At 39.2% G+C, this 25,719-nt stretch overlaps 1 protein-coding gene across 1 annotated transcript in view; it reads right to left on the bottom strand.

The window, feature by feature from the left end:
* Positions 1-844: 844 nt before the first annotated feature.
* ZSWIM6 (zinc finger SWIM-type containing 6) overlaps positions 845-25,719 on the bottom strand; it is a 100,890-nt gene continuing 76,015 nt past the window's right edge. Inside the window, exons 6-14 of the mRNA XM_060761536.2 lie at positions 25,523-25,699; positions 24,994-25,140; positions 22,235-22,381; positions 20,747-21,007; positions 16,740-16,875; positions 10,673-10,830; positions 9,444-9,607; positions 7,381-7,462; positions 845-3,851 (exon numbers count right to left, since the gene is read on the bottom strand). Of these exons, the coding sequence (XP_060617519.2) occupies positions 2,989-3,851; positions 7,381-7,462; positions 9,444-9,607; positions 10,673-10,830; positions 16,740-16,875; positions 20,747-21,007; positions 22,235-22,381; positions 24,994-25,140; positions 25,523-25,699 (2,135 nt within the window). The 3' untranslated portion in view covers positions 845-2,988. The remainder of the gene's footprint in view (positions 3,852-7,380; positions 7,463-9,443; positions 9,608-10,672; positions 10,831-16,739; positions 16,876-20,746; positions 21,008-22,234; positions 22,382-24,993; positions 25,141-25,522; positions 25,700-25,719) is intronic.

Consider the following 25,719-nt stretch of genomic DNA (forward strand, 5'->3'; position numbering starts at 1 on the left):
CCAACTCCAAGGTATTTCATTATGCATATATATACAAATATATGTATTCCAAAATGTGTGTAGGGGGGAATCTCAGCTCCAAAGGGCAAGTCTTGTGTCTCTCATGTACCCACCTGAAGACCCTACTGAAACAAAAGTTTAAGTGGAAAAGTTGATGTTTTGGTTTTTGGAAAATCCCAAGAGTGGCCATTTTGCCGGAAAACAAGACTCAGCTCTACCTACACCTTGTTTTGTTCCCGTACACAAGAGACTTTCTAAAATCAGAAATTAACTTCCTACCCTTCATGAATTTCAGTTGTTTTGGAGAGGTGGTGGTATGGCTTGAGGTGAGTCCTGCCCTTGGATCACCAGAATTTGTCCAGTCTTGACTTACAGGAACATGGGTCTTCAGCTTGCCATTTAGATTTCACTGGGAGGTCAATAAAACATAAGCTGATGATATAAAACAACTTCTATACGGGCTGGCATATACACAGGTGGGCCCTGATATGAGTCACATTCAAGGACCATGACCAGACTGTGCTCACGGAAAAGTCTTGTTTCACACTAACAATGCCCACATGCTAGCACCTAAGATGAAGGTCTGTGTGTGCTGCTGAATTAATTGATATGGAAACCATACATGTGGCTATCATTAAATGAACTATCCTCATATTACATTCGGATGTTTTACTTTAGTATTCCTTCCTCGATTCATATGTAACTCTTGGATCTTGCTGCAGCAGTAAGCTTAGTTTCCTGCTTACGACCACTTCATTGCAACCTTAAGAACACATCAGGATTAAGAGAGTTTGTAAAACTGCCCACTCAAGTCACCAACACCATAAAACAGTCCAAAATCAACTTCCAAAAAACTAATTTTAATCAAAACAAAAAATTGTTGATCATTAACAAGTTTATAAAACAGTGATTTAGTTACATAAATAAATTGATATCAGTGTATCAAATCTTAATTACTTTCAACTTCATGAGCATGTTTACATGGGTGATGAAATACAACCTTTTTTCCCTAGTATAATAAATAAAATGGAGAGCATGGAACAAGTTTCCCCCCTCTAAACAAACAAAAATGCCTACAGACATACCTCTAGCATGTTCTCTAACGAAAGGAACGAGACACAAGACGGTTGCACCAAAATGTTAAAAAAATATTTTAAAAAGCACAAGGGTACAGAACCAACAGCTAAAGTAAAGGACACTATACTGTAACCAAAGTCGGTGGTAATAATAATAATAATAATAATAATAATAATAATAATAATAAACAGTTTGGTAGTTAGATCTCCAGTTTGGTTATTTTAAAGCATTAAGACAAGGCAAGATAGAAGGCTGCTTTCTTTTGAAGTAATTCTATAGGAAATAAAAATATTTTAAAACAAACAAATTGAATAGTAGAACAGTCATACCTACACAACTTTCTGTCCTGCACAAAGTCAAATACCTATGCAGAATATATTTATATATATATATAATATATATGTTATTTGTGCACAAAGGTTAGCTTATTATTAGCTCACTGCAAAGGCGTAATGTATTATGTCAATTGTTTTGGAAAACATTACAGGTAGCAACAGGCGAAAGTATCCCACAAGGTCACCGTTTCTGAGCCAAGTGCAGTGCGCACAAACAGCATACGAAGCTGGTTACTTGCAGTGTCTGGCCAATTGGTAGGACAATTTTCCCATTGTACTGCTTCGGTAATATGTTCGTTTCAAGACAAGTGGTCAGAAAGAAATTAAATCAGGTAATCAGGATGCAATGCTGTTTGTGTGCATCCCAGTCAGGTTCACATGGGGGTGACAATATGGTAGGTCATGACCTATAGCCACCATGTGTATGGGGGGAAAAAAGAAAGAAAAAGATTTAAGTTTTCTAGGCTAGGAGGCACAAACCCCAAATCTGGCATACTGTATTCTTAATGCTAAGGCTTGCTGCTCTGACTGTGTTGTCCCCTCATTATTAGAGTGCCTGTTAACGAGCACAAATATGCATACGTATATATATATGCATACATCTGTCTGTATAAATGTATATATACGTATAAAATTATTCCCCAATTTCCATTCAACAATGCAATCCAAAAGGTGGCTCTGCATAGATGCCCAGCATATTATGATGATCACCTGAGCCAGCCCTGAAGCTAGGCGCACAGACGTCTTTTCAATACGTTTTTCTTGTTTTTTGTTTAAAACCAAGCTACTGCAGCTTCAAGTATTTTCGCATTATAGATTTTTTTTTATAAATTAGTTAACGTTATATTTTCTCAATATTCCGACATATACTATAATATATATACAGTACAATAAATGTTCTCATTCTTTAATTATTTTTTTCAGATAAATCCCTGAGAATGTATGTTGACAGTCGCTAAGGTTCCACATGCACAAGCATCATGTGCCATGCTTCTGGATGAAAAAGCACTGCAAAGCCACATGGTGGGTCAGCCTTTGAAACTATTTTGTTATTTGTGTGGTTGGTTCATTTAAGTAAGCTGAAATGTCAGGATGAGTTACAAAGGAGTAAAGCTGGAGCCATTCGAGGTACTTATCACAGGATGGAGGTGTTTTTGTTTGGTTTTTCTTTTTAAAGCCATTGCAATATATTTCTCTCTCTTTTTTTGTTTTTTTGTTTCATTTGTTTTGAGGCCATGAACATATACAGAAAGAACAGGAGAGCTCTGTGGATTTCTGCCACTTGACAACATATACTCAGTGTAAACCAAACATTTTAAGCCTCTCAATCTCTCATACAGAACAGGAAAGGAAAACACACGCACACGCGCATACACACACACACACACACACACACAAATCTTTACAGCGTGACGTTTTAGTTTTGCAAACTCAGTATATAACTATACACATATAATACCGGTGTGGCTCTGTTTAAGTTAAAAAGAATACAAAGGCAGGCTCAAGTAAAAACATACCGCCCTCCCACTTCTCTCCCACCCGCCACCCCACCACCCCAGTCACACATTTTCTTTTGTCAACCAAACCGTTCACGAACCAACATCATCAGTTTCTTTTTGCCTTTGTAGATTTGTTTTAGGTTGTCAATGAACTGTGTAAACTGAATGTGTCCATCGTGTGCCATTAGGAAGGTCTCTCGGGCCTTACTCAGGAACTCTATGAACTCGCTGTAATGCCGTGGACTGATGTGCGTGAGCCGAGAATGTGTGGTATTAATATATGCTCCAATTGTGGCGTCCAGGAGTTGCCTCAGTGGGGCTTTGTCCAATGACATGAGTTTCCCAGAGTTCCTCCTTCCATGGAGTCCCACCATTCCCGGAGTGGTCAAAGTACATCTACGCAAGATGTCCGACAGTACCGTTGCGCATTTGACACTTTTGACTACCAGAGGTATAATTGCCGCAAGTTCATTTTTGCCAAGGGAATGGCTAAGAGCGCATGCCCACAGAACATCATTAATGGCAGGGTGTGTGTCCTGATTGTAACTCAGGTTGAGATGCGTCATGGCCAACGTGGCCAGCTTGTAGGCCCGCATGGGATAACCACGATGTTCCATATAACGTGCTATAGTGAACAGCTGCGTATAACTCATGCCAGTTGCAGCAGCATCAAGAACGATTTGGTAAGCAGTCTCAAAAGCTATATGGTCCTTTTCACATAAGGTAAGTGCAGAGAGGGCACAGTTCTGAGGATCCTTCATCGCACACTGCAGAGCAAGCGTCCTAGCACTGCTGGCCAGTTTCTCCTGCTGGTGGCAGTCCAGGTGCAAGCGGACAATGGTGCTGTTGGACATCACGGTGGTAGCAACAATACTAGTCGCCTCGGTTGGAGTGAAGAGTGTAAACCAACTTTGCATGATGCTATCCAGTGCGTAGACACCTGTGAAGTATAGAAAAATGCCTGTCACCAAGATGGACCCAAATGTGAACCTAGAATAAGCAATGAAAACAGGCAGGCTTCTGGTTTCATTACTTAACATTTTGTAGAAGCCCCGATCAGTACTTGTGTGTTAAGATCAAGTCTATGTGTTCCACATAAGTGCAGCACCAAGCTACTTACTACAGCATCCAGAAAATGCCAACTTTTCTTTTTCTTTTTTTTTAAAGCAAGGTAATAGTCCTCATGTTTATAAAGATACACTTTAAAATGTGCCAATAATGCCACGTAATAGCATTTTATTTGAGTCTAATGCTCACCTTTTTTGGTTATATTACATTGCTAAAAATTAGGTACACATTAGATTTGATGAGCATTAAAATCGTGCACAGGTACCCTCCCCACGCAAAGAGGCTTTTCTCGGTGGCAGCAACAACCACAAGGCTCTGTAGTGCTGGGAGAAGGAAAAGGCATGCTCAGCTGGCAACCCAGTCATTTTTGTTTCTTAGCCACGGATCCCGCTTCTTGGGAGGCCCTCAGGGTCTTTCTCCCACCTACCCTCCTAGGCTCAGTCCCATGCAGGTCCCAACTGGCCTCCTTCAGAAAGCCTTCAACCCCCTTCTCCCCCCGCCATCAGATTTGAAGGCCTTGTGAATGAAGTCAGTTGGGAATCATGCGCAGACTCAGCTTGATGGAAAGGCATGGTTTTCCAAATGGCCTCATTCAATCTGCTAGCCTCTCTGACATGCTATGCCTGTGATGTTGAGCACACTACATTCAAGGGAAAATCCATATTTTGTAATTTGTGTATTGCATTCAGTGGTGCATTATACTCAAGTGAATGCAGTATATCAGAAGTCACAGTACTGCCATTTGTTATTTGGTGCTTCAATAGCCTCTAACTTTGTTCCTCGAGTCTATAGAAACACAATCTATGAAAATTGAGGAAGTGTGTCTGTATGAGAAAGCACAGAGCCTTGCTGAAGAATGAATAGATCCACATTGGGACATACACAACAACCTTTTTTTTAAAAAAAGGAGGCATATAGGAAAATAAGGAGATGAATCACACCCTGAGAACCTAAAAGAAACAGTTAAATGGCTTCAATACTATGTTGTGCCCAAATGCATGGCACCCACCACCTCTGAAAATTTGTTAGTGTAAATTCCAAAGACCTAAGTGAAAGTCAAAGATATGAACCCTGCTGAACCAGAGTTAAATTGTGGTGACAGAGAAGAGTTCCAGAAGATAATTGGCTTTTTTGTTTTTTAAAAAGGGAAGAGCTGTTTTCATGCTTTGTCCCAATCTAGTTTATCATCATATTACTCGTTCAATCCACATTCCATTTGCGTTAATGCCAGGCCTCCCTTGGATGCCGGAAAGGTTATGGATGAAAGACTCCAATATAGATATTGTCACAATACATCTTGCATCATTTATGCAAACAACCCACTCCTGAAACCTATAGGTGGGCGGGCTTGTCTGTTCAACATAAACCCCAGCAGCCAAGACATTTCTTCTTAGGGAATTATTATCTTTTCACAAAAGAAATCTATATTGCACTGGTAGAAAAACAGGCATCCTTGCCCTTAAGGAAATATCCTCATCTATAGTCACTACCAGCTTCCCTATCTGAAATGTGCAGGTTTCTTTAGTACCCTTTTGTTGCTCTTGCAAGGGTGAACAATGACTGATGGGCTCCATAAATTGGAGCTTATAGGCATCTTGAGTGCCTCATTATTGCTTGAAGTAATTTGCACACATCTGTGTGCTCATCTAACCACACCCAGAGGTCTTTATTTTACTCAGTTGGGCCCTCCTGTACTATGTGGATGCATACGCATCTCTCCCTTTACCCTGTGCCAGGCACTGAGATCAGGCACTCAACGCCTGGCATTCATTTACATAAACAAACATGCCCCTCATTTTATAAACTTGCTTGAGTCTCAGAGGTGATTTTTGCATGACATTACAGCTTCCTTATGGAAGCTATACATATATATGCTAATGTACTGCAGAATATAAAAAAAACAGGCAATTCGCTTGCCTATTGTGAACTGAGTGAAACAATATCTTTGTCCTCTAATGTCTAGAACACAATCTAGGTTTGCATGATCTTATCCAAGGGAAAAGTACTATTTTTATAAGAAGGTATACATTTTATGGTGACAATCACTTGATGCAAGGTTAGGAAAGGCGTTACTTTGTCCTTTTTAGTTATTTGATAGATGTAAAATGCAACCGCAAGTACAAAATAGAGTTTTTGCAGTGATGGTGGCAAAGTAATTTAGAGCATCTGGTTTAACAATAGCAGTTACACATGTTAGTAAGAGGAGAAACAAAGAACTCCATAATTAACAGGAGCTAATACTATGGGCACAGTTTCTGACTAATTAGTTTTGGGGACTAAAGCACTAAAAGGTGTTTTCAGCAGCTACAGAAAAGATTGGATTTTTGTTACAAAGAGGCGTACATGATCAATGCAACATGTCAGAAAACACGTAGCTCCTGAAAACACAGCTATTTAATTTGACTGATCCTGACAGAGAACTCCCCTTCCGCTATTTTATTTAAAGTATTTTTGTGTTAATTGACAATGGCCCAAACTATTAAAACATGTAATTATTTTCTCCACACATGGGGGAAAGGGCATGCCTTCCCCAACCCTAATTCCTAATTTCAGTTCCTATAAGTCATCTTCCCCCATCTGACAGCCTCTAAATATGTAAAAACAAAACACCCAGATTCCGTTGCGATCAAGGTGTTACTGGCTGGGGATGATAGGCAGTATAGTCCAATAATCCAGAGAACAACTAGTTGAGGAAATCTAACATAAGGGAACTTTTTTTCAGCTGCTGCAAATAAGTTATTGTTCTAATGCTGATTTGGGGGCTTAATGGACTCTCTTCCATAACTTTGAGGTTGGGAGTTTCTTCACCTCCTAAAAATGCTTAGGGTGGCATTAAAGTAGGAGAAAAATGTTAACATATGGTGCACAGATCTCACGCAACATTATTGTAGTAAAGGTAAAGGCTTCCCCTGACTTTACGTCTAGTTATGTCTGACTCTGGGGGGTGGTGCTCATCTCCATGTCTAAGTCCAGAGTTGTCCGTAGACACCTCCAAGGTCATGTGGCCAGCATGACTGCATGGAGTGCCGTTACCTTCCCGTAGAAGCGGTACCAATTGATCTACACACACTTGCATGTTTTCGAACTGCTAGTCTGGCAGAAGCTGGGCCTAACAGCGGGAGCTCACACTGCTCCCTGGATTCCAACCACCACCCTTTCGGACAGTAAGTTCAGCAGCTCAGCAGTTTAACCCACTGCACTGCACCACCAGGGGGCCTAACATTATCATAGAGGCGGGAAATTCAAAACATCAATGTAAGTGTTTGATATGCAACTGAAAAAGCAAAAACTTAACTATGGGTCTTGAGTGCCGCATAAATTCCTACATACCAGAAGCAGGCATATTATTTTAGAATACAAGTTAAATCAGCAATCTTTGGGAGATCAAGGGCAGCACATACCTACTTCTGTCGCACATGTTACCAACCACCTCACCATCTCCCGCCTCCGCCAATTCAATGTCGACAATGTCATACGCATCACCTATGTAAAAAATAATAATAATAAATAGAGTCTTAAGATATTTTTCAAGTTACTAATTTCTAGAAGACAGGTAGCACTGTGCCTTCTGATCAAGCGGATCAACCACAAATCGATAAAATTGTTTATAGTCATGGTAAGCCTATCCCAAGTTCAAGTTCACTTTATGACCAGTTCAAGAAGCCTATCCAAAGGCATTATGACAAGTAACAGCATTATACATAAGAAGGGGGAGGGATATCCTGGCTTTTGCTATATTATAATTCTGTCCCCCTCCCCATCATGGCTATACTGGCTAGTACTGATGGCTACTGCAGACCAACAAAATCTGGAAGGCTATATTTTTGCCTGCTCCTGCCCTCTACTATCTTTTCTTAGTGTGTATTTCCTTTGAATGATTTCCTGCACCCAGAAGATCCATGAAAAATAGGCTAAAACCCTAATTTTACCCTATGCTCATTTTCTATTAATTTCTGCTATCCATTAAGGCAGTGTTGTTTGATGGTAATTATGTAACCTTCTAAATATTGCACGGCTTCAACCATCTAGAAGGCCCTAAGCAGCATAGCCTATTGTGAGAAACGATGGGAACTGTGTTATTCTCATTCCTGTATTAGGAAAACAAAGCAGGCAATACAACTGAGCTGCTGGGTAAAAGAAAAGGGACAGGACTAAAACAGTTACTTCATGCAGTAGTTCCCACAGCATCCACTTCCTTTTGGCACTGTCTTAATTGGGTTTCGTTCATTGTTTAGATGTTTGCTTACAGGAAAAAAAGGTTGGAACATTTTTCCAACACAAAAGCCATGCCAAACACTAACAGTAGAAATGCCCAACGAAATCGTCAATGGTCTGGATGGAAACCTTTCCCAACACATTGAGAAGGAATTCTGCAGAAGGGTCAAAACGAATACTTCCATCAAGCAACACTACTGAAAAGCTGTGCATAGCTTATGTTTATTTTCTAACTCTTATTTTCAGCTGAAATATGGACAACAACCCATTCTAGAAGAATAGCTTGGGTTCTGGGTATGTAAAGGGCCAGCTATGAACCTGTCGAAATGTTATGACACATTTCTCTGGCCTCTCCTCAGCCATCATTCTTGTTGTGTGCCTTCAAATCATTTCTGATTTCTGGTGACTCTAAGACAGGGTTTTCTTGGCAGGATTTATTCAGAGGGGGTTGTTCTTGCCTTCCACTGAAGCTGAGAGAGAAATCTAAGGTGACCCAATTCAAACACTGGTCTCCTGGTACAAAGGAAGTCCAACATGCAAAGCACTACACCACACGAGCTCTTTCTCCTGTCTTTCTGTCAGCAGTCAGAGGGATTCTGAGAGCACATCCACCCCTATTGTGCACTCCCTTTTGCCCTACCATCTTGTACAACATTGGTTCCCCACATGTGGTTTGTGGACAGCAAGAATGAAAATATGGTCCACAGCCTCACCATTACTACACCGTTGCCTCAAAACCATATGGCAACAAGAGTGATTGGTCTTGCGAAACCTTCTTATAGTGCCAAGCCAACGGAGATGTCATGAGGGGAGAGGCTGACTACCCATGAAAGATTACTACTATCACATCAGCTCTGATGGGTGAGCAGATGATGACTACTGGATGGCATATGCTCTGTATCAGAAACTAGAGCTGATGTGTTCTATCCAATGCAATTTTCTGAATCAGCACCTCAAACAACCAAACCGAATCTAAAATTGACCAAAAACTGATTTGAACCCTTTTGGTACTAATACTGAAGAGTGGTCCCTGGTCAAAGTGGTCCATAGTCACAGTGGTCAAGAAAAGGTTGGGAACCACTGTTGTACAATAGTATAATGCTGGGATCTCCTTTGCTCTGGAGTGGAAGGGAAAACTCACTCTTCAAAGTTGCTAAGTCAAGTTGCTATGTGTATACAAGATTTATCCAAAGGTTTATTACTTCTTAATGTAACATTAACAATGTGTTAAGTAAAGAAAATGAAATACCTGAAGACCCAGCTCCAGAGAGACTTTCAGAAGGGTGATATCTGGCAGAGTATCCATAATTGTTGCTATTTTAAATGCATCCTGTGCCAGCTTGAAGATGTGTGATGAGGAGTGAATGTTTTTCTGGATAGATTCTAACACTGTTTCAAGCCTTCGAACATCACCTGCCGCAATCAGATTTTAAAAAATGCATAAGCACAGAAACAGTGCAATGTTATCATGGTTAGGATCAGCAATAAATTCAGAAATGCCAATCTGAGAAACAAAAAGGTTGACAACAGAATTTTGTGGTAGATACTCTCAGTAAATAGGCACTAAATTCCCCACTGTTTTAAATCCCAGGGGCTAGATAAGTTATGCTTTCAGACTTCAGTATCCAGAATTGTATAGTGCCCATGCAGGCTGAGAAATTCTGGGAGTCTAGAAAGTAACTTCTCCATATCTGCTACATCCAAACTTTCGATTTCTGAATACATGCATCTTTGCAACAAAAACAAGCCTACTATAAAAATGAACTGAGGAAGTTATCCGAATAGATACAAATGATACATATGGACCAGTTTTTACTAATCACAAAATACATCCGTCTGGACAACCACTTTTTAAATAACCAATAGTCTAGTTTAGACACAATATTACACAACCATGGTTTTGTATTACATGAGTGATGCTTGTCCTCATGCACTCTCTTCTGTGAACATTGTTATAAAATGATTAAAAGCTTCTGCTTAATCACAGAATATTATTATGCTCAAACACTTAATCTCAATGGATAAGAGTCTACTTCTCCCACCTAATAGTTTCCAAGGTTTTTTGGACTCCAATTTCTACATCAACACCTGCAAAATAGCCAACAATGAGGGCTCATGTGGACAGCACCAGCTTTGGGGAAGACTAGTTTAGAGAACCAATGTGACTTCATAAACCATAGTCTACCAAATGACCAGAAATCTTGGTTTATGAATTTGTTTCCCTGAAGCATATTTAGGTCCTCTGCAGTTTGTATAGACTCAGACATAACCATGTGGTCACTTAAAAACAGAAATGAGATCATCTGATTTCCTGGCATTTGTACCTGAGGGGATGGGGGAGCTGAAGTAACAAAGTGACTTGAGTATGAAGCAATTTGACAAAATACTAAACCACAGTTTGGTGCTATATAAGGCCAATAGGAACTCAACTGTACAGTCAAGTAAAAATAGGTATTTGCTTAACCACTAGTACTGTACCTTTGGCTGCAGTTAGCATAGTTGATGCCAATTCACACTGCTGAGATTCAATGTGACTGAGGGTGAACCATCGGGGATACCGATTTGGAACAACTGATGCAATGTGATGTGGACGAGACATATCTCCCGATGGGACTGTGGATTCCAATACTAGTAATCTGTAAATAAGAAGCATATACTTTACTTGCTTGTATAATTAAAGCCATAAAAATTACAAAATTCAGAAACATTAAGTTGGTTCCCCAGCATCAGAATTAGCCACATGCTCTGCCTGTTTTCTCCCTTCTTAGTACTGCAGAAAATCAAATGCTTGAATGTTTGAAGTGAATACAGTTTCAAGCTACATCAGGGGAAAAAACCCACAATCCTTACAATTAAAACAAACCAGGACCAACTCATGACTTGATGACCCTGGTTTGTCTTAACAAACCACCGTTTGAACACAAATCTCCCTCACTGACCAAGGAGGCAGGCACATCTAAGGACACGGTAGCTACTTCAAAAGCAGGAAGGCTTGTGATCTCCTCCTCTTCCCCATGGGAAAGAAGTGGGAGGGAGATTACAAACCCAGTGTTCACCCTCAAACCAGTAAACTGCTATGCTTCTGAACAAGATCATAGGCTTGGCAAAGGAAGTGCTTCGCTTGTGGGAATCTTGTTTTCTTCTGCTAAGACCAATGAAAACTCCTTAACATAATTAGGAAAACTGGAACTTTTATAAGACATGGCATGATTTTGAGAAACTGTGAATCAAAGGTGTCAACAAAGGAAGAAATTAAAAGCAGGACAACATTTTTATCTAATGGGGGGGGGGGGAGTTTCTACTAGAAAAAATAGGAAGATGCAAGTTTTTAAATATACCTGTTATGCAGTATTTAATTTTGGAATTTTAAAACTCTGGCATTGCTAACTATCCTTGCCAATGTTATCCCCCCCACACATTCCAAAACCTGACTTCTTAAGATAGGCAGAACTCCAAGTGAAAGGTATTCAGATTTTGTGTTCACAATGCTTGGTCACTAATGAAGCCATGAGGTCACAAATTTGTCTTACAAACTCATAAATACTAAACAGGACATGAGCTTCTTTCCTTACTTCCTTCTTTCTGAAGTAACTTTGTAAAATACTGAAACAGTCAATTCACTAGAAAACCCTCACATCCAGTATTCAAAGGTAATAATCTGTATTGCAAATGAGCATGTTATTTGGATAAGCATGTTGTTGATGTCACATATTGCACCTACACAATTTTTATTTTTATTCGTGCCAGGAGCAACTTGAGAAACGGCAAATTGCTTCTGATGTGAGAGAATTGGCCATCTGCAAGGATGCTGCCCAAGGGACGCCTGGATGTTTTGATGTTATACCATCCTTGTGGGAGGCTTCTCTCATGTCCCCACATGGGGAGCTGGAGCTGACAGAGGGAGCTCATCTGTGCTCCCTCCAGGTTCAAACCACTGACTTGTCAGTCTTCAGTCCTGCCAGCACAAGGGTTTAACCCATTGTGCCACTGGGGGCTCCTACACAATGCCTTATAATCGCATGGGCTTTAGATAACAATCTTTTATTTCCTTTTGCTTCTCAGTTGCCTATTTATCTCCATATTTATTTACGTCTCAACTACACACATACAGAAACATACTAATGTGAGAAGCAAATTTCAGCTCATGAAAATATTCCCTTTTCTAAGTCCTTGAACCTCAACATCAATGTTCTTTGAATAAAAATTCTGGCCACAGAACTAAAATGCAAGTTCCATTGCTAATATTTAAAGATTGCATGTATGTGTTGAGGATTGTTTTGGTATCTGCTGGGGTTTGTTTCCAGAATTTTGTGGATACCAAAATCCATGAGGGTTAAAATTCCATTATATTTAATAACTTAATAAAATGGGGTCCATGTGGCTATGTTCTAGAGGCATTATCTCCTGACGTTTCACCTGCATCTATGGCAAGCATCCTCAGAATTAGTGAGGTCTGTGATTCCGGCCATGAAAGCCTTCGACAATAAAATGGGGTCCCTCATAAAAAATGGCAAAATCAAAATTTGGGGTTGTTTCTGAGGGTTTTAAAAGATATTTTCAATCTGTATAATCCATGGATATGAAGGGCCAAGGACTGAATACTTTCAAGCGTGACATCCTTTCAACATTTAAACATGTCTATCATGTCTCCTCTTAGCCATATTTTCTTCAAGCTAAATATAGCTGGGTTCATAAGCCATTCCCCATAGGACTTGTCAATGGCTTCAAAATTCCTCGGACTCATCAAAACACTGGTACCCAAATATGATATTGGGTTATGCTCTTTATTTGTAATTCAGATTAGTAAATTAAAGGTTTCCCCTGACACTAAGTCTAGTCATGTCTGACTCTGGGGGGTAGTGCTCATCTCCATTTCTAAGCCAAAGAGCTGGCGTTGTCCGTAGACATCTCCAAGATCATACGGCGGCATGACTGCATGGAGCACTGTTACCTTCCCGCAAAAGCAGTACCTATTGATCTACTCACATTTTCATGTTTTTGAACTGCTAGGTTGGCAAAAGCTGGGGTTAATAGCTGGAGCTCACCCTGCTCCTGAGATTTGCACTACCAACCTTTCAGTCAGCAAGTTCAACAGTTCAGCAGTTAGCCTGCTGCGCCACCAGTGGGCCTGATTAGTCAGATAAGTCATGCTGAATTAGATGTGGCACCTTTTTTCCCCCTGAAAGACTTTTCATTGTTAACAACTAAACATTACAGAAGTCCGGTATGATCTTCTCCAAGTTGTAAATGAGGAGAATTGTATTTCAGCTTGTTTTCGAGAAGTTTACCAAAATTGACAAACTTTACATTTGAATGGAAAGCACATGAGCTTTAAAATGTTTGAGTACAGGAAACATTTAAACTGATAAATTTTCCCACCCCTATTTTAAGCACATAGAATATTAATTGTAAATCAACAAGCTCTCAGTCCCACAGGTAATATTTTACTTCACCACGAAGAAGGGACTGAATTTTCCCTTCTGCCTCCAGCAATATCACACTAGTAATTATTTAAGGGGTGGAATGCAAAACAGAAAAATCTAATATATGCAAGCATCACTCCAAAAGCCATTCTGGAGGCAATATTACATTTGTGCTTGTAATCATAAAACCACTTTCTAAAATAATCCTATGCAGCATGGAAAGTGCGCATTAAAGCAAACCTACATATAGACAGTGGCTGGAAAGGTTAACAGCTGTAACAGAAATAGTTTGCCCTAAGCTGATAAGTTACCAAGTTATTTCCCCCTCCTACTACAAACGTATTATTAGTAAGGACTACACTGTAATCTACTTGAATGAAAATAGAACTGTGCATTTTTGTTTTTTGTGCATGAACTCCCTACCATGATGATTCAGTATTATCTCACTGCTTGAAAGGTTAACAAGCGACTGAAGGGCAGCTAGAAAAGGAACGTTAACTTGCAGAAACCTGTGTGCGCGGATTCTGGCTCCTCCATTGTAATCAATACAGGCCCTCTGAGTCTGTCAGCAGAAGCTTTGAATTCTGCCACAGAGCTTTGATTAAAACAAAATCCTGAAGATGTGAAAAACAGCTACGATTTTTCCAGTTTTGAATGACTATTTCACTTTTCCACAAAGTGGACAAACTATGACTCAGACAGTGAAGCAAAATAGACAGACACCTCAAAGTTCTCTTGATTCCAAAGCTGTCCTTTCAGAGCACCAGAACAACCCAATCTAAAGACAGTCAAAATTAGATCCCAAAATTGCTGAAATGATAATAGAAGCTCTAGATATGGCCAATAAAATTCCGTTTTGTTTTTTTTTACAGAAATTTGATAGATATATTTCTGGTCTCTGAGAACTGAGAGCCAGGTGCTAAAGTGCCTGCTTTCAGTCCACTAAGTGCAGAATTAAGGACTGTTATAGTCTAATGATTGCTATCTCATGGCTAAGGTTAACATTCTTTCTATGGTACATATGGGACCCTTTCACATTACACAGATACAGAGCTATGCTTTCGGTTTTAACTATCATGGTTTCATCCAGTGGAATCATGAGACTATTTAGGCATATTTATAATTCTCAGCCTCTAGTGCAGGCGTGGGCAAACTTCGGCTCTCCAGGTGTTTTGGACTTCAACTCCCACAATTCCTAACAGCCAGTTGAAGTCCAAATCATCCTGGAGAGCCAAAATTTGCCCATGCCTACTCTAGTATTTCCATGGTGGATCTATGGGAAGTGTAGAAAGTGGGTAGGAGACTGCAAGGGGAATAAAAGAAAATGCTACTTCTGTTTTCTTCCTTTAGTGCAGGCATGAAAAATGTAACCACAGCTCACTGCTGATTGTCCTGATTAAGAGGCTGATGGGAACTGCAGTAAAAAAATATCAGAAAAGCTGTATATTTACCAACTCTGATATAATGGAAATCTCCACTAGATCCTGGTGACCTCCTCAAACAACAGGAGTCTTTCTATTTGTTGAGACACAAATCTGATTTCAGCCAACATGCACGGTATTTAAAAATTGTTTATGACGTTTAAAAAAAGAGGACTGACTCTTTTTGTCATGCTCAGTCATGTTAGGTAATACATGCTTCATCATGTGTTTGGATCACTAAGCTGACCATAAAAAGATTTTGTATTTACAATCAGCTTGGCCACATATTCTGCTTTACTTCATGCTTTGATCACTCACACAGAAGACATCTGCTGATACTGATCTAACCAAGGTTGCCAATGAGAACAAAACTTTGGAAAACGCAATGAAACAACACAGTGCTTGGGATATGATTTCCAGTATGCTTAACTATTATAATATCAATGCTGGGGCTTAATTCTTGGGAAATAATAATAATAATGGTTTTTAAGCAACTGATTTTAAAGTGGATATAAGTGATTTTAATGTTTGTACGAGCCTATGGTTTTATGTCCTAGTATTGAATGTTTGCCGTTTATATGTTGTGCTCCGCAAGTCCCCTGCAGGTTGAGAAGGGCAGAAAATAAATGTTTTAAATAATAATAATAACAACAACAACAACAACAACAACAACAACTTTATGCGGTACCCCGTCTCCATCTCCCCAAAGGGACTCGAGTGGCAGCATAGATCTAGCATGAAGATTACCATCCTTTCCTCCCCTGATAGAGGAATATAGCTATGAGAAGCCAAAAAGGGTTTGGGAATTAAACCACCCTGCAGAACAGACTAAACAGATTAAAATTCTGTGACTTACTACCAACAATGATAAACACAACAGAGAGTTTCAGAGGCCTGTCCACTGACTGCCTAGAGCTGCAAGGAGAAAAAAGTTGCCATTGTTTTTCAGGCATTTCCATGCGTTCACAAGACTGCAGCACAGACTTGAAACAGACAATTGCAAAGGCAATTCTTCTAAGGGTTATTTATTGGTGCATTACAAACTGAGATTAAAAGATCAGTTTTGAACTGCATGCGTCAGAAGGCTTATATACAAACATATGTATAAACTACCAATTCGGTACATGGAGCTTGCATTAGTGTTCAGAGAAGTTAGAAGAAAGCACTTTGAAGTTACCTCATGTGATGTACAGACCATATGTAAACACTGGTGTATTAAATCACATGACAACTTTGGTTCCAATGAAGCATTCCAAAGCCACTACTCTGTGAATGATCTTTATATTTACTGTTTTCTCATTCATGAAACTTACAGCCCATCAAACAGTTCCCAAAACTTGCTAAAAAATTTGAACACAATTAATAACTGAAATTAAAATAAATGTTGTCACAACCAATTGAAGATATGTTCATAAAGTCAAATATACTGTGTGATATATGTCACATATCAGGCTCACATGCCTTCCTAAAAACAGAATTTATTTGCCAGCCTTCTAAAAGTCAAAGGACCTTACCTGGCAAGTCCCCTTTAGAAATGGGAGTTCATAACACAGGGTGCCACCACAGAAAAGGTCTTGCTCCTTGTCACCACCCTTTGCACCTCTGAAGGACAAGGTGCCTGGAGCAAGGCCTTCCCCTAACGACCTTATGCTGTGGCTTGAGTTTTTGCTTTCGTTCTAAATGAGTTTTAATGGCACGTACCGCATTGCTCTCAGTGCAGTTTTGTATGCTAGTTCAGCATCATGAGGTAGGAGAGAGGTGAAAAGGTACTTGGCAAATGTGTGCATTGGAACACTCTCTCGATGGATGATTTCACCCAGACCGCTATAAGGTCCAGCTATGAGGGAAGAGGAGAGGAAAAAAAGGGAGGGGAGAGGAAACCTTTATAAATAGTGATGTAGTTTTACAGTAAATAAAATAAAAAAGACACTGAAAGTTATCCAGAAATATTGTAATAATCCTTGTCAAAAAAGCACTCACAGTGAAGAGAAATAAGCTCTCTGTTGAGGGGGTCCTCTAAGTAATTTGCAGTACTAAAAGAAAATGGTGGTGATAAATATATCTTGTTGAAGCAAATAAGGTGGCTTGGCTACAGCTTTTCAAAGAGGATTCAAAGAGCCCAGAATTTAAGTAACATTTGCTAGAAATTATAGACCAAGGAAGTTTTTTAAAAAGCAATTTCTCATTTTTAGAAGTCTTCAATAATTCTAGAAAGTGAAGCTTTCCCACATGCTGGTAGAGAAGCTACTTTGCATTTTGTGTGATGTTTTTTTATGAAAACTGCCTTTTTCCTTGTCTACCCAGAAGTGGTTCATATTTCAAATAAAGTGGGACTAAGCTCAGGCTTGGAAGCATTTCCGTTGTGCCTTGTTATTAAGTCAGCCTACCTGAAACACTATCCTCACTGCCCTCAGATGTCATTAAGCCACAGAACATGTGCATCTATTGTCATGAGATGGTGGTGGCGGCGAGGTAAATATGGAAGTAGTGTGTTTCTCTGTTTATATTTGATAACTGGGTAGGTTTTAAAGCATCACGAGAAATTCTTGACAAGAGTGGTTCTTCCAGATGTTTCTGAGATCTACCAGCAGTGTTCCTCTAGCTGAAGACACAGGGAAGTACAACTCAGAAACTATACATATGCTCTGCTACCGAGGTATGAGGTATGGCCTGATATGTCATGGACTGATCCAGCCTCACATACTTCCCTCACTCAGATGCTTACTGTTTAATCATAAAGATACAGAAGGTTTTTAGTGTACATGAAGAGCTGGGAAACACTTGTGCCTGGAACCCCGGGGAGCCACTGCCAATAAATCCAAATGGACCACTGGTCTCACCTGTTATTAGGCAGCTTTCTACAAATACCATCTTTAAATGGAATGTTAAGGTCGTTAGCTTCTAATATGGGCTTTATGAGAATGTCAAAGCATTGCAAAATTAGTAATAGTTTACCCTAATAATCCTATTAATGTTCATCTGCTTTTGGAGAATCTGAAGAGCCATCAGAAAGGAAGATGAAACGGGAAGAATCTACCCTTCAGGCATACATATAAAGTCAGGGACATGAGTCTACCTCCAGATGTTGGGCTAAAATTCACATCAACTGTCACCACAAAACCACATAGGAGAGGCTATGGGAGATACAGTCTACCTATGTCTGAATGCTTACACTTTTTGCATTGTTGATTTAATGCACACAGAAAAGCTGGTGAGAGGTATCACACAAATGCTGGAAAACTAAGCTGCAAAATTGAAAGCATTGCTGTAAAAATTCTGTAATGCTAATAATGTAATGCTGATAAACAATAAAGGTTCTCTCCAAGATTTTTCTCATTATAAACATCTTTAATATGACTACTTTTCAAAGAAACTCACAAAGCATTTTGGAGCTCTGGTTTAGCAAATATTTACCTACTACTTTCAATTGGATGATTATTTTAATGCTGCATTATAAATTATTATTGTAATTTTTAATTTTAAAATTTGCTATTTTAATAGTTAGCATTGGCTGCTGCATACATATCAGCTTTTTGTGAGATCGCACTCGCAAAAATCGTAATTTGTTATAATTTAATTTTCGTGATTTTCTGTTTAAATTTTTATGGTTACTGTCTTTTGATATTAGCATCGAATGTTTGCCTTTGTTTATTGGAAACTGCCCTGAGTCCTCACGGGGAGATAGGGCAGGATATAAATAACGTTTATTATTATTATTATTATTATTGGTATAACCAACTTCATAAAACTGATATGGGGATATAGCAGCGAGAAAGAAAGACATGTCAGCTGTCTTTGAAATCAATGGAAGGAAGGCAAGATATAACGTGTAGTGAGTAAATGCATAAAATATCTTGAAGGGCAAGATAAAAATTTAAGAAAAACAAACAATAAGTAATAGAAACAAACAATAAGAATGACAACAGTGGCTTTAGAGAATGGGAGGAGAACGTCTAGTTTACTAGTTTAATTTGACTCATGGGCAGCTTCAATGCAGTCTGTAACAGGGTGGGGAAATGGGGTGATAAACATGTGAATTCCACAATCAGAGTCACATAGGCTGCTTGCTCTCCCAACTGGGAGGGACAATGTTGACCAGAGCTATCTCTACTGCTTCTTCCGATCTCTAGTCATAAATAACAGCAGAGATCTTCACCATACATGCTAAGCTATGTGGGAAATGTAAGGAGGATGATTTTTATTTTTATTTTGGAACCTTACTCTCCCTATTTGGAGAAGATGAAAGAAGGGCAAAGCCAGATATCTAGGTATTTCACCACTCAGAAACTCTTGACCTCCAGTTGGGGAATCTGTGCTCTCAGGGGCATGGACATACCTACAATGTCAGTCATAATGACTTGAAGATTATTTTAATACAACTAATAACAAATTTAGTAGTCATGAAAACAGGCCACGAGGACAACACTGTTAGGAAGATGTTTAGGCAACATTTGTGCACATCCAAGCAGCCTCTGTAAAATGACTACAAACCAGCTATGATTATGGGTCAATTATTCAAGAGCAACTGTGCCCTAAAAGGTTCATAGTACAATGAAAATGCATTTTCTTTGTTTCATTGTTGTTTAATATTTGTTTAAATGTGTTCTGATTATTCAGAATCAACTCATGATGGGACAGTGCATTTCTGTTCTTCTCTTGCAAAGTTTCTGACACAAGTATATAAGATGCCAGTTTGGCATTTTTTACACATTTGCATTTTCTAACAAAGTGAGTTTTAGGCATTACTTCACCATGTAGTATACAATGTGGGACCTCAAGTGGGTCAACATAATTATTATTTTAAATCTTAATTTATAATTTTGCATCTAAAAAAGTCTGGCAACAAAAGATTTTATACCAGGGTTAAATAAACATATGAGGAGGGAAGGGAGAATGCTCACCCCGTCTCTTCTGCCATTGCTTTGCTTAAGGAAAAAGTGATGGGTTTCAAAAGGAGAGCACCTTCTATCAATGGAGCCTCTCCACACAAGTCAGAACACTGTAAAAATTATGTTCCAAATCATATGGAGGACTACATATACAAGAGTTTCTCTGTTGCTGACTTTTCATGTGAGGAAAGTGATGGTGGAAGGGGTGGGGCTAGCATGCTCTCCTCCTCATATGTTTAACTCTTATATAGAATGCATGAATAGTGGGGGGGGGGGCAACTGTGGCAAGCTTGGGGGACAAATTAATGTCCTTTCTTGGGCCACATGGGCAACTAAAAACAAAAAGTGGAAGTGGCTGGGAATACAGTTTGGATTTGGAAAAAATTGATACCCTTTATGTCAAACAGTGTGTGAGGGGTAAGCTATTTAAAAAGCAAATGGCTGCTCCCAAAGGATGATTGGACAACACTATGTGGTCCCAGGGGCTCTTTTTGTATATCAGTGGGCTATAATGTAACTGGAAAAATGTGTTTATGAACTTCCTACCAGAAAGCAATGTAGCATTTCCAGTCAGCTTTGATTTGGTCAGAGCACACACACACACAAACCCAAAGATTTTAATGCATGCTGTATAGATAAGGCTCCGCATCAATATAAGGACATTAGATTGAAAGCTGATGGAAGATCTATAAACAGCAATTACATTCCTCAGAGCCTGATAATTACCAGAGAAGATAATTCCCACAGGATTACTTGGTCTTTTTTTCTTTTTGAATTAGAAACTATTTTCTAAATTGGTTATTTTTACTAGTCAACTACCTTCTAATAGGAAGACTGCTTGCTTTTGGAAAATTTTCACCAGGGTGTCATCCAGTTCTATTTCCTGCAGCTTGGAAATCAGCTGTTCCTCATTCCGACAAACTTTCTCTTGGGCATACAAGCCATCGGGCATTATCCGTTGCTGCCCGAGTCCTATCAATGCCACTTCAACGGCTAGAGTCAGGAAAGATTCCCCTTCTTCTAAGAATTTGTGGGCAGGCAGGTGGTAATATTCCAGAGATCTGCACTGACCTAGGTTTTCTGGGGGGAAAAGTAATAAAAGAAAAACCATCAAGCCACTGAAGTTGTCACTACTGCCATACATACCGTGTTTGTGCACTTGCAACTTCCCTACATTTCACAACAATCTTCCCAATTTTTGTCAATGTTTACTGTAATTCAAATGAAAGGACAGAGAAGTCTGCAGCAGTTAGAACTGAAAGTGAGGTTTAGCAATAGTCTTCCTATCAGCATTCATAATGCTACTATCTATAGAGAGCTAAATCCCACCCATGGAATAAAAAACATTAATAGTCTTATGCAGACTTCTGTCTATTAACCTCACTTCCACCTGTAGTATAGAGGATAGTACCACTGTTTTAATAGACTCACTAGCCGTCCCTGCTACGTGTTGCTGTGGCCCAGTCTGTGTATATGTGTTGTGTTGTGTGTATATATGTGTATATGTGTGTTTGAGTGTTTATATGTGGTTTTGTGCATGCGCTGTAATGTATTTTTTTTTGTTTTTTAAATCTCTTCTGCTGTGTTTTTCAGTGTTTTGTGAGTGATAGGTGTATTGTGTCCAAATTTGGTGCCAATTTGTCCAGTGGTTTTTGAGTTATGTTAATCTCACAAACAAACATTACATTTTTATTTATATAGATTATGAAAACTGCAACAGGGTAAGTTCTTTGAACACCTGAAAGTGCCATACAAATGTTAAGTATTAGTATTAATATTGCTAACAAAAGCCACCACCACAAATTACAACAGTATAACGTGCAAAAAATTCCAGATTAAATCCCTGGAACCTCCAATTAATCAAACATTGGGAGTAGACACAACTGAAAACCTGAGTCCTTAAAGCTGCTGCTAGTCACAGCAGACATTAGCAAGGTCATTATTTACTATGCACTTCAGATAACATGGAAAGGGATTGTGGAAGCTGAAGTCCAAATTAATTGGACTTTGGAAGGAAAATTGAGCTACTTGAACCAATAGTCTGACTTGTTATCAGCCAGGGTTCTATATTCTGATGGTAAAACAATAACGACAACAACATAAAACCCACCCACTTGACAAGAACTTTCAAAAACCTTTTTCTAAAGGTTTAAATCAAGAAATATTGTAGTTCAAGCATGTTTTCTAAAAATTAGTTTTTTTAGTTAATAGTCATTGAAAAATACATTTTAGTACCATTTCTAACACACACACTAGCATATGTGTTTGTGTACACACACACATGCATACTTAATAGTCAGAACTTACCTGAGAAATCAGAGAACACATGGAAGCTCTCATCATCCACTCTGCATGCTTCCATAAGGCTACTAAATAAGGTTCCAATTGGATCCAAGGGATGCCCAACCCAGCCTTCCAAGTTAGTTATAGAGGTTACTCCTTTATGGAGAAGTTCTGTTATAGGGAAAACAGAAAACAAAACATAGTGATGACACAGTAGTTTGAATATTCAAAACATTTTGTGTTGGGTTTTTTTTTTCAAAACACTTATCCAATTAATTCTGGCTTTTCAGACAGCAAAATAGAAGATTGTTACAAGTTATCCACCAGTAGTGAACAATCACAAATAAGCACAGAATTAAATCTAGATCTTCTAGACAGGAGTTTCTTTTTTAGAAGATCTGGATTGCTCCTCATTATCTAGAGCAGTGTTTTTCAACATTTTCTCCTCCGGGTGTTCTGGACTTCAACTCCCAGAAATCCCAACAATCCTACCAGCTATTAGGAGCTGAAGCCCAAAACACATGAAGTACTAAAGGGTGGGAAGCACTGATCTAGAGAACTGCTATTTAAAGTGGTGTACAGGAGACAGGTGTCCCCAGCATATTGTGGGGGGAATTGAACTTCCAGTCTGATCATTAGATAATGTAAAAGCACTGAATTAGAGCAGTGGTTCTCAAACTTGGGTCCTTCAGCAATTTTGGTCTTCAACTCTGCCAGCATGGCGAACAGCCTGGAATCCTTCGATATGACATCCAAAACATCTTATGGAATAAAGTGTAAAAACACTGATCTAGCGGGTTCAAGACAGACTAATTCAGCAAGAAATATCAAGAGAAACAGAAGAAGCAAAGTGTTTGAACACCACTTCACCTAACAGAGAAGAGACACTTTATTTGCATCTGCCTTCCTTTAGTGGTGAAGGAGAACAGAAGCCAACTGAACTTTGAGAATCAATAAAAACAAAGCAATTTTTCACTGCCTATCATGGTAAGTCATGCAGCAAAAGTGCTTGTCTTACAGTCTATGGAAGACTTCTTGATAATAAGCTATCCAAGCTCTTTTGGGGGTCATTGCTGCTGAGTTTATAAACAGGAAACACTGTTGTGGTATGCAGAGAGGAGATATCTATTTTAGTTTCCTTGCAGAGAAAAACAAGGAGAACTATTTTAACTGAGTTAATCCTGTGAACTGAAACACCAAAACACAGAAACACAAAGCAAAATATTTCACAAGGCAAGCCTTTAAAAGCAGTTAATTTGGGGGAAAAGTTATTATTTTTATGAGGAAATAGGAGGGGCCTCAGTGACTCTGGGGTAAGCTACAATGCAAACTTTATACACTCCTTTAGTGGCTGCCAGAACCAACTGGGAGATGTCCTTGTAATATCCCGGCAGAAGGGCAATTAGCAATGGCACCTATATTTGGCATCACAGGGAAGAGCAGAGAAGATGGAAAATGGAACATGAATGGAACAGTGAGAAGAGGCTTTGACAGTAAGTTACTAGAGACAGACAGTGACTGAAGGTGTGTGTGTTTTTTTTAACCATGGTTCACAAAAAAAACTAGATAAAGCCTGACTTACAATGCTATATTTTATTTGCCAAAGCTCACTGGATAAATATTTTTGTGGAGCAGAGACAGGTAAAGCACAGATCTAGAAGCAGCTAAACACATTCAAACATATTTTGGAATTGAAGCAATATCCTGAAAGAACAGATATGTGTGCAGTTTTTAAACAAATCTCTTATTTCCTACACTATTTCATAGGATAAATGAAAGGCACATGTTACTGTTTATAAGAAGCTCAAGGTATTTTAAGACTGTTTGTTAATGTTAAGTAGTAAAAAAAAAATCAAGCTTTGAAGTTGTAATGCTAGTACAAAAAAGAGCAGAAGGCAGCAAGAACAATGATTTGGAAATTATTTTGCAGAGACTGAAATCGTATAAATTATCCTGTGGACAGATTCTACACTCGCTACTTAATAAAGCTTTGTTTGCAGAAACATGGGAACATATTTGATTCTTCTGCAGTTTCTGAAAATTTCTCAAAGTACAAAATAGATTTCCAAACTTCGAATGAAGGCCATGAGCACACATATATTCCTTAAGAAAGGTGGTTTATTTTTTACTGTGGAACCCTGGCATATTCCTTCCTTTAAAAAACATAAGTGGGAGATAATGTCACAAGATTTCAGAACAGTTCCTCATTTTTACAAACACGAATGGGTCCCATTCCATACTAAGGTACTAATCTGACCACGACATCTGTTTCACGCATTATGCACACACTTGAGTTTACATTCAAAACATCCTGGACCTCTGATAAGGAACTATATGATATACGTGTTTTCAAAACTCATTTGCCACAGTCACTCCTTACGTTTTTTTAGACGTCACCTGAAAAATCTTAGCTTCATATCTATAACCACAACATGAAATACAGAGTGCAGTATCTATCCAATTATTTTGTATCCAAAGTATATCAGTAAGTGCTTAAAAATATTGTGTTCTTACATAATCCTAGTTTTGAATTTAGATGGGGGAGGGCATTGAGAACACAAACCAAGAAGCTCTAAACCAGCTGTATGATTCATGTTCTGATCGTTATCTTACTGGAAGGTACAGAAAAAGCTTTTATCATCCTTTTCACCTTTCACTGCCAGCTACAATCAGTTCTTGCTCTGTGTTGGGCTTTCAAGTAGTATCTGCTTAGACCAGACACCTTTCCAGTGATTTTCTTGCCATGCAGTGCCCTTTCACCTCTGTCCCTTGCACACACTCACCTTTCTTCTGGAACCGGAACATTTCCTGCTGCTTCTGCTGCTGCCTCCTTAGCGTATTGACAATAGCTATAGCAAGCCTCAGTGCTTCTCTGGGATAGCCATGAGACCTCAGCGCATCCACCCTAGCACAGGCTGTAGGCACATGTTCTAACAAAGACAGAAAAGGGAATACAGAATAATAGAATCATAAAGTTAGAAGAGACCACAAGGGCCATCCAGTCCATCCCCATTTTGCCATGCAGGAACACTCAATCAAAGCCCTCCTGACAGATGGCCATTTAGGCTCTGTTTAAAAACCTCCGGAGGAGGACTGTAGGGATTTATTAAACAGAGCATCGTATCAGCAAACCCCTCATAGAAGATAATTCAAAAGGGGTGTGCATAAAAATCTATGAAACCAGGAATTTAAAATGAAGAAAGGGCACTTGTTATTATTGACAGACCTTTCATTCTTTTTCCTCCCTTGTTCCCTCCCCCCAAAAAACAGCCATACAGAAACTAAACAAAGCACTGAGTCAAGGAAACTCACCATGCCAGAGGGGCCACCCGTGAGAGTCAAAGAGCGAGTTTTCAGCATCATCATGGCAACAGTAGTTCGTATACAGGTCACTGCTAATAATGTGCTGCAAATGGCTGTCCTGCCAGTGGAGATCGCAGGCCTCAATGGCTCGAGTGAACACTGTCCGGTGAGACCTGTTAGAGGAATCTGTCCAGCCCACAAACAAC

This window comes from Anolis sagrei, chromosome 2, assembly GCF_037176765.1.
Source record: "Anolis sagrei isolate rAnoSag1 chromosome 2, rAnoSag1.mat, whole genome shotgun sequence".
NCBI classification, from domain to species: domain Eukaryota; kingdom Metazoa; phylum Chordata; class Lepidosauria; order Squamata; family Dactyloidae; genus Anolis; species Anolis sagrei.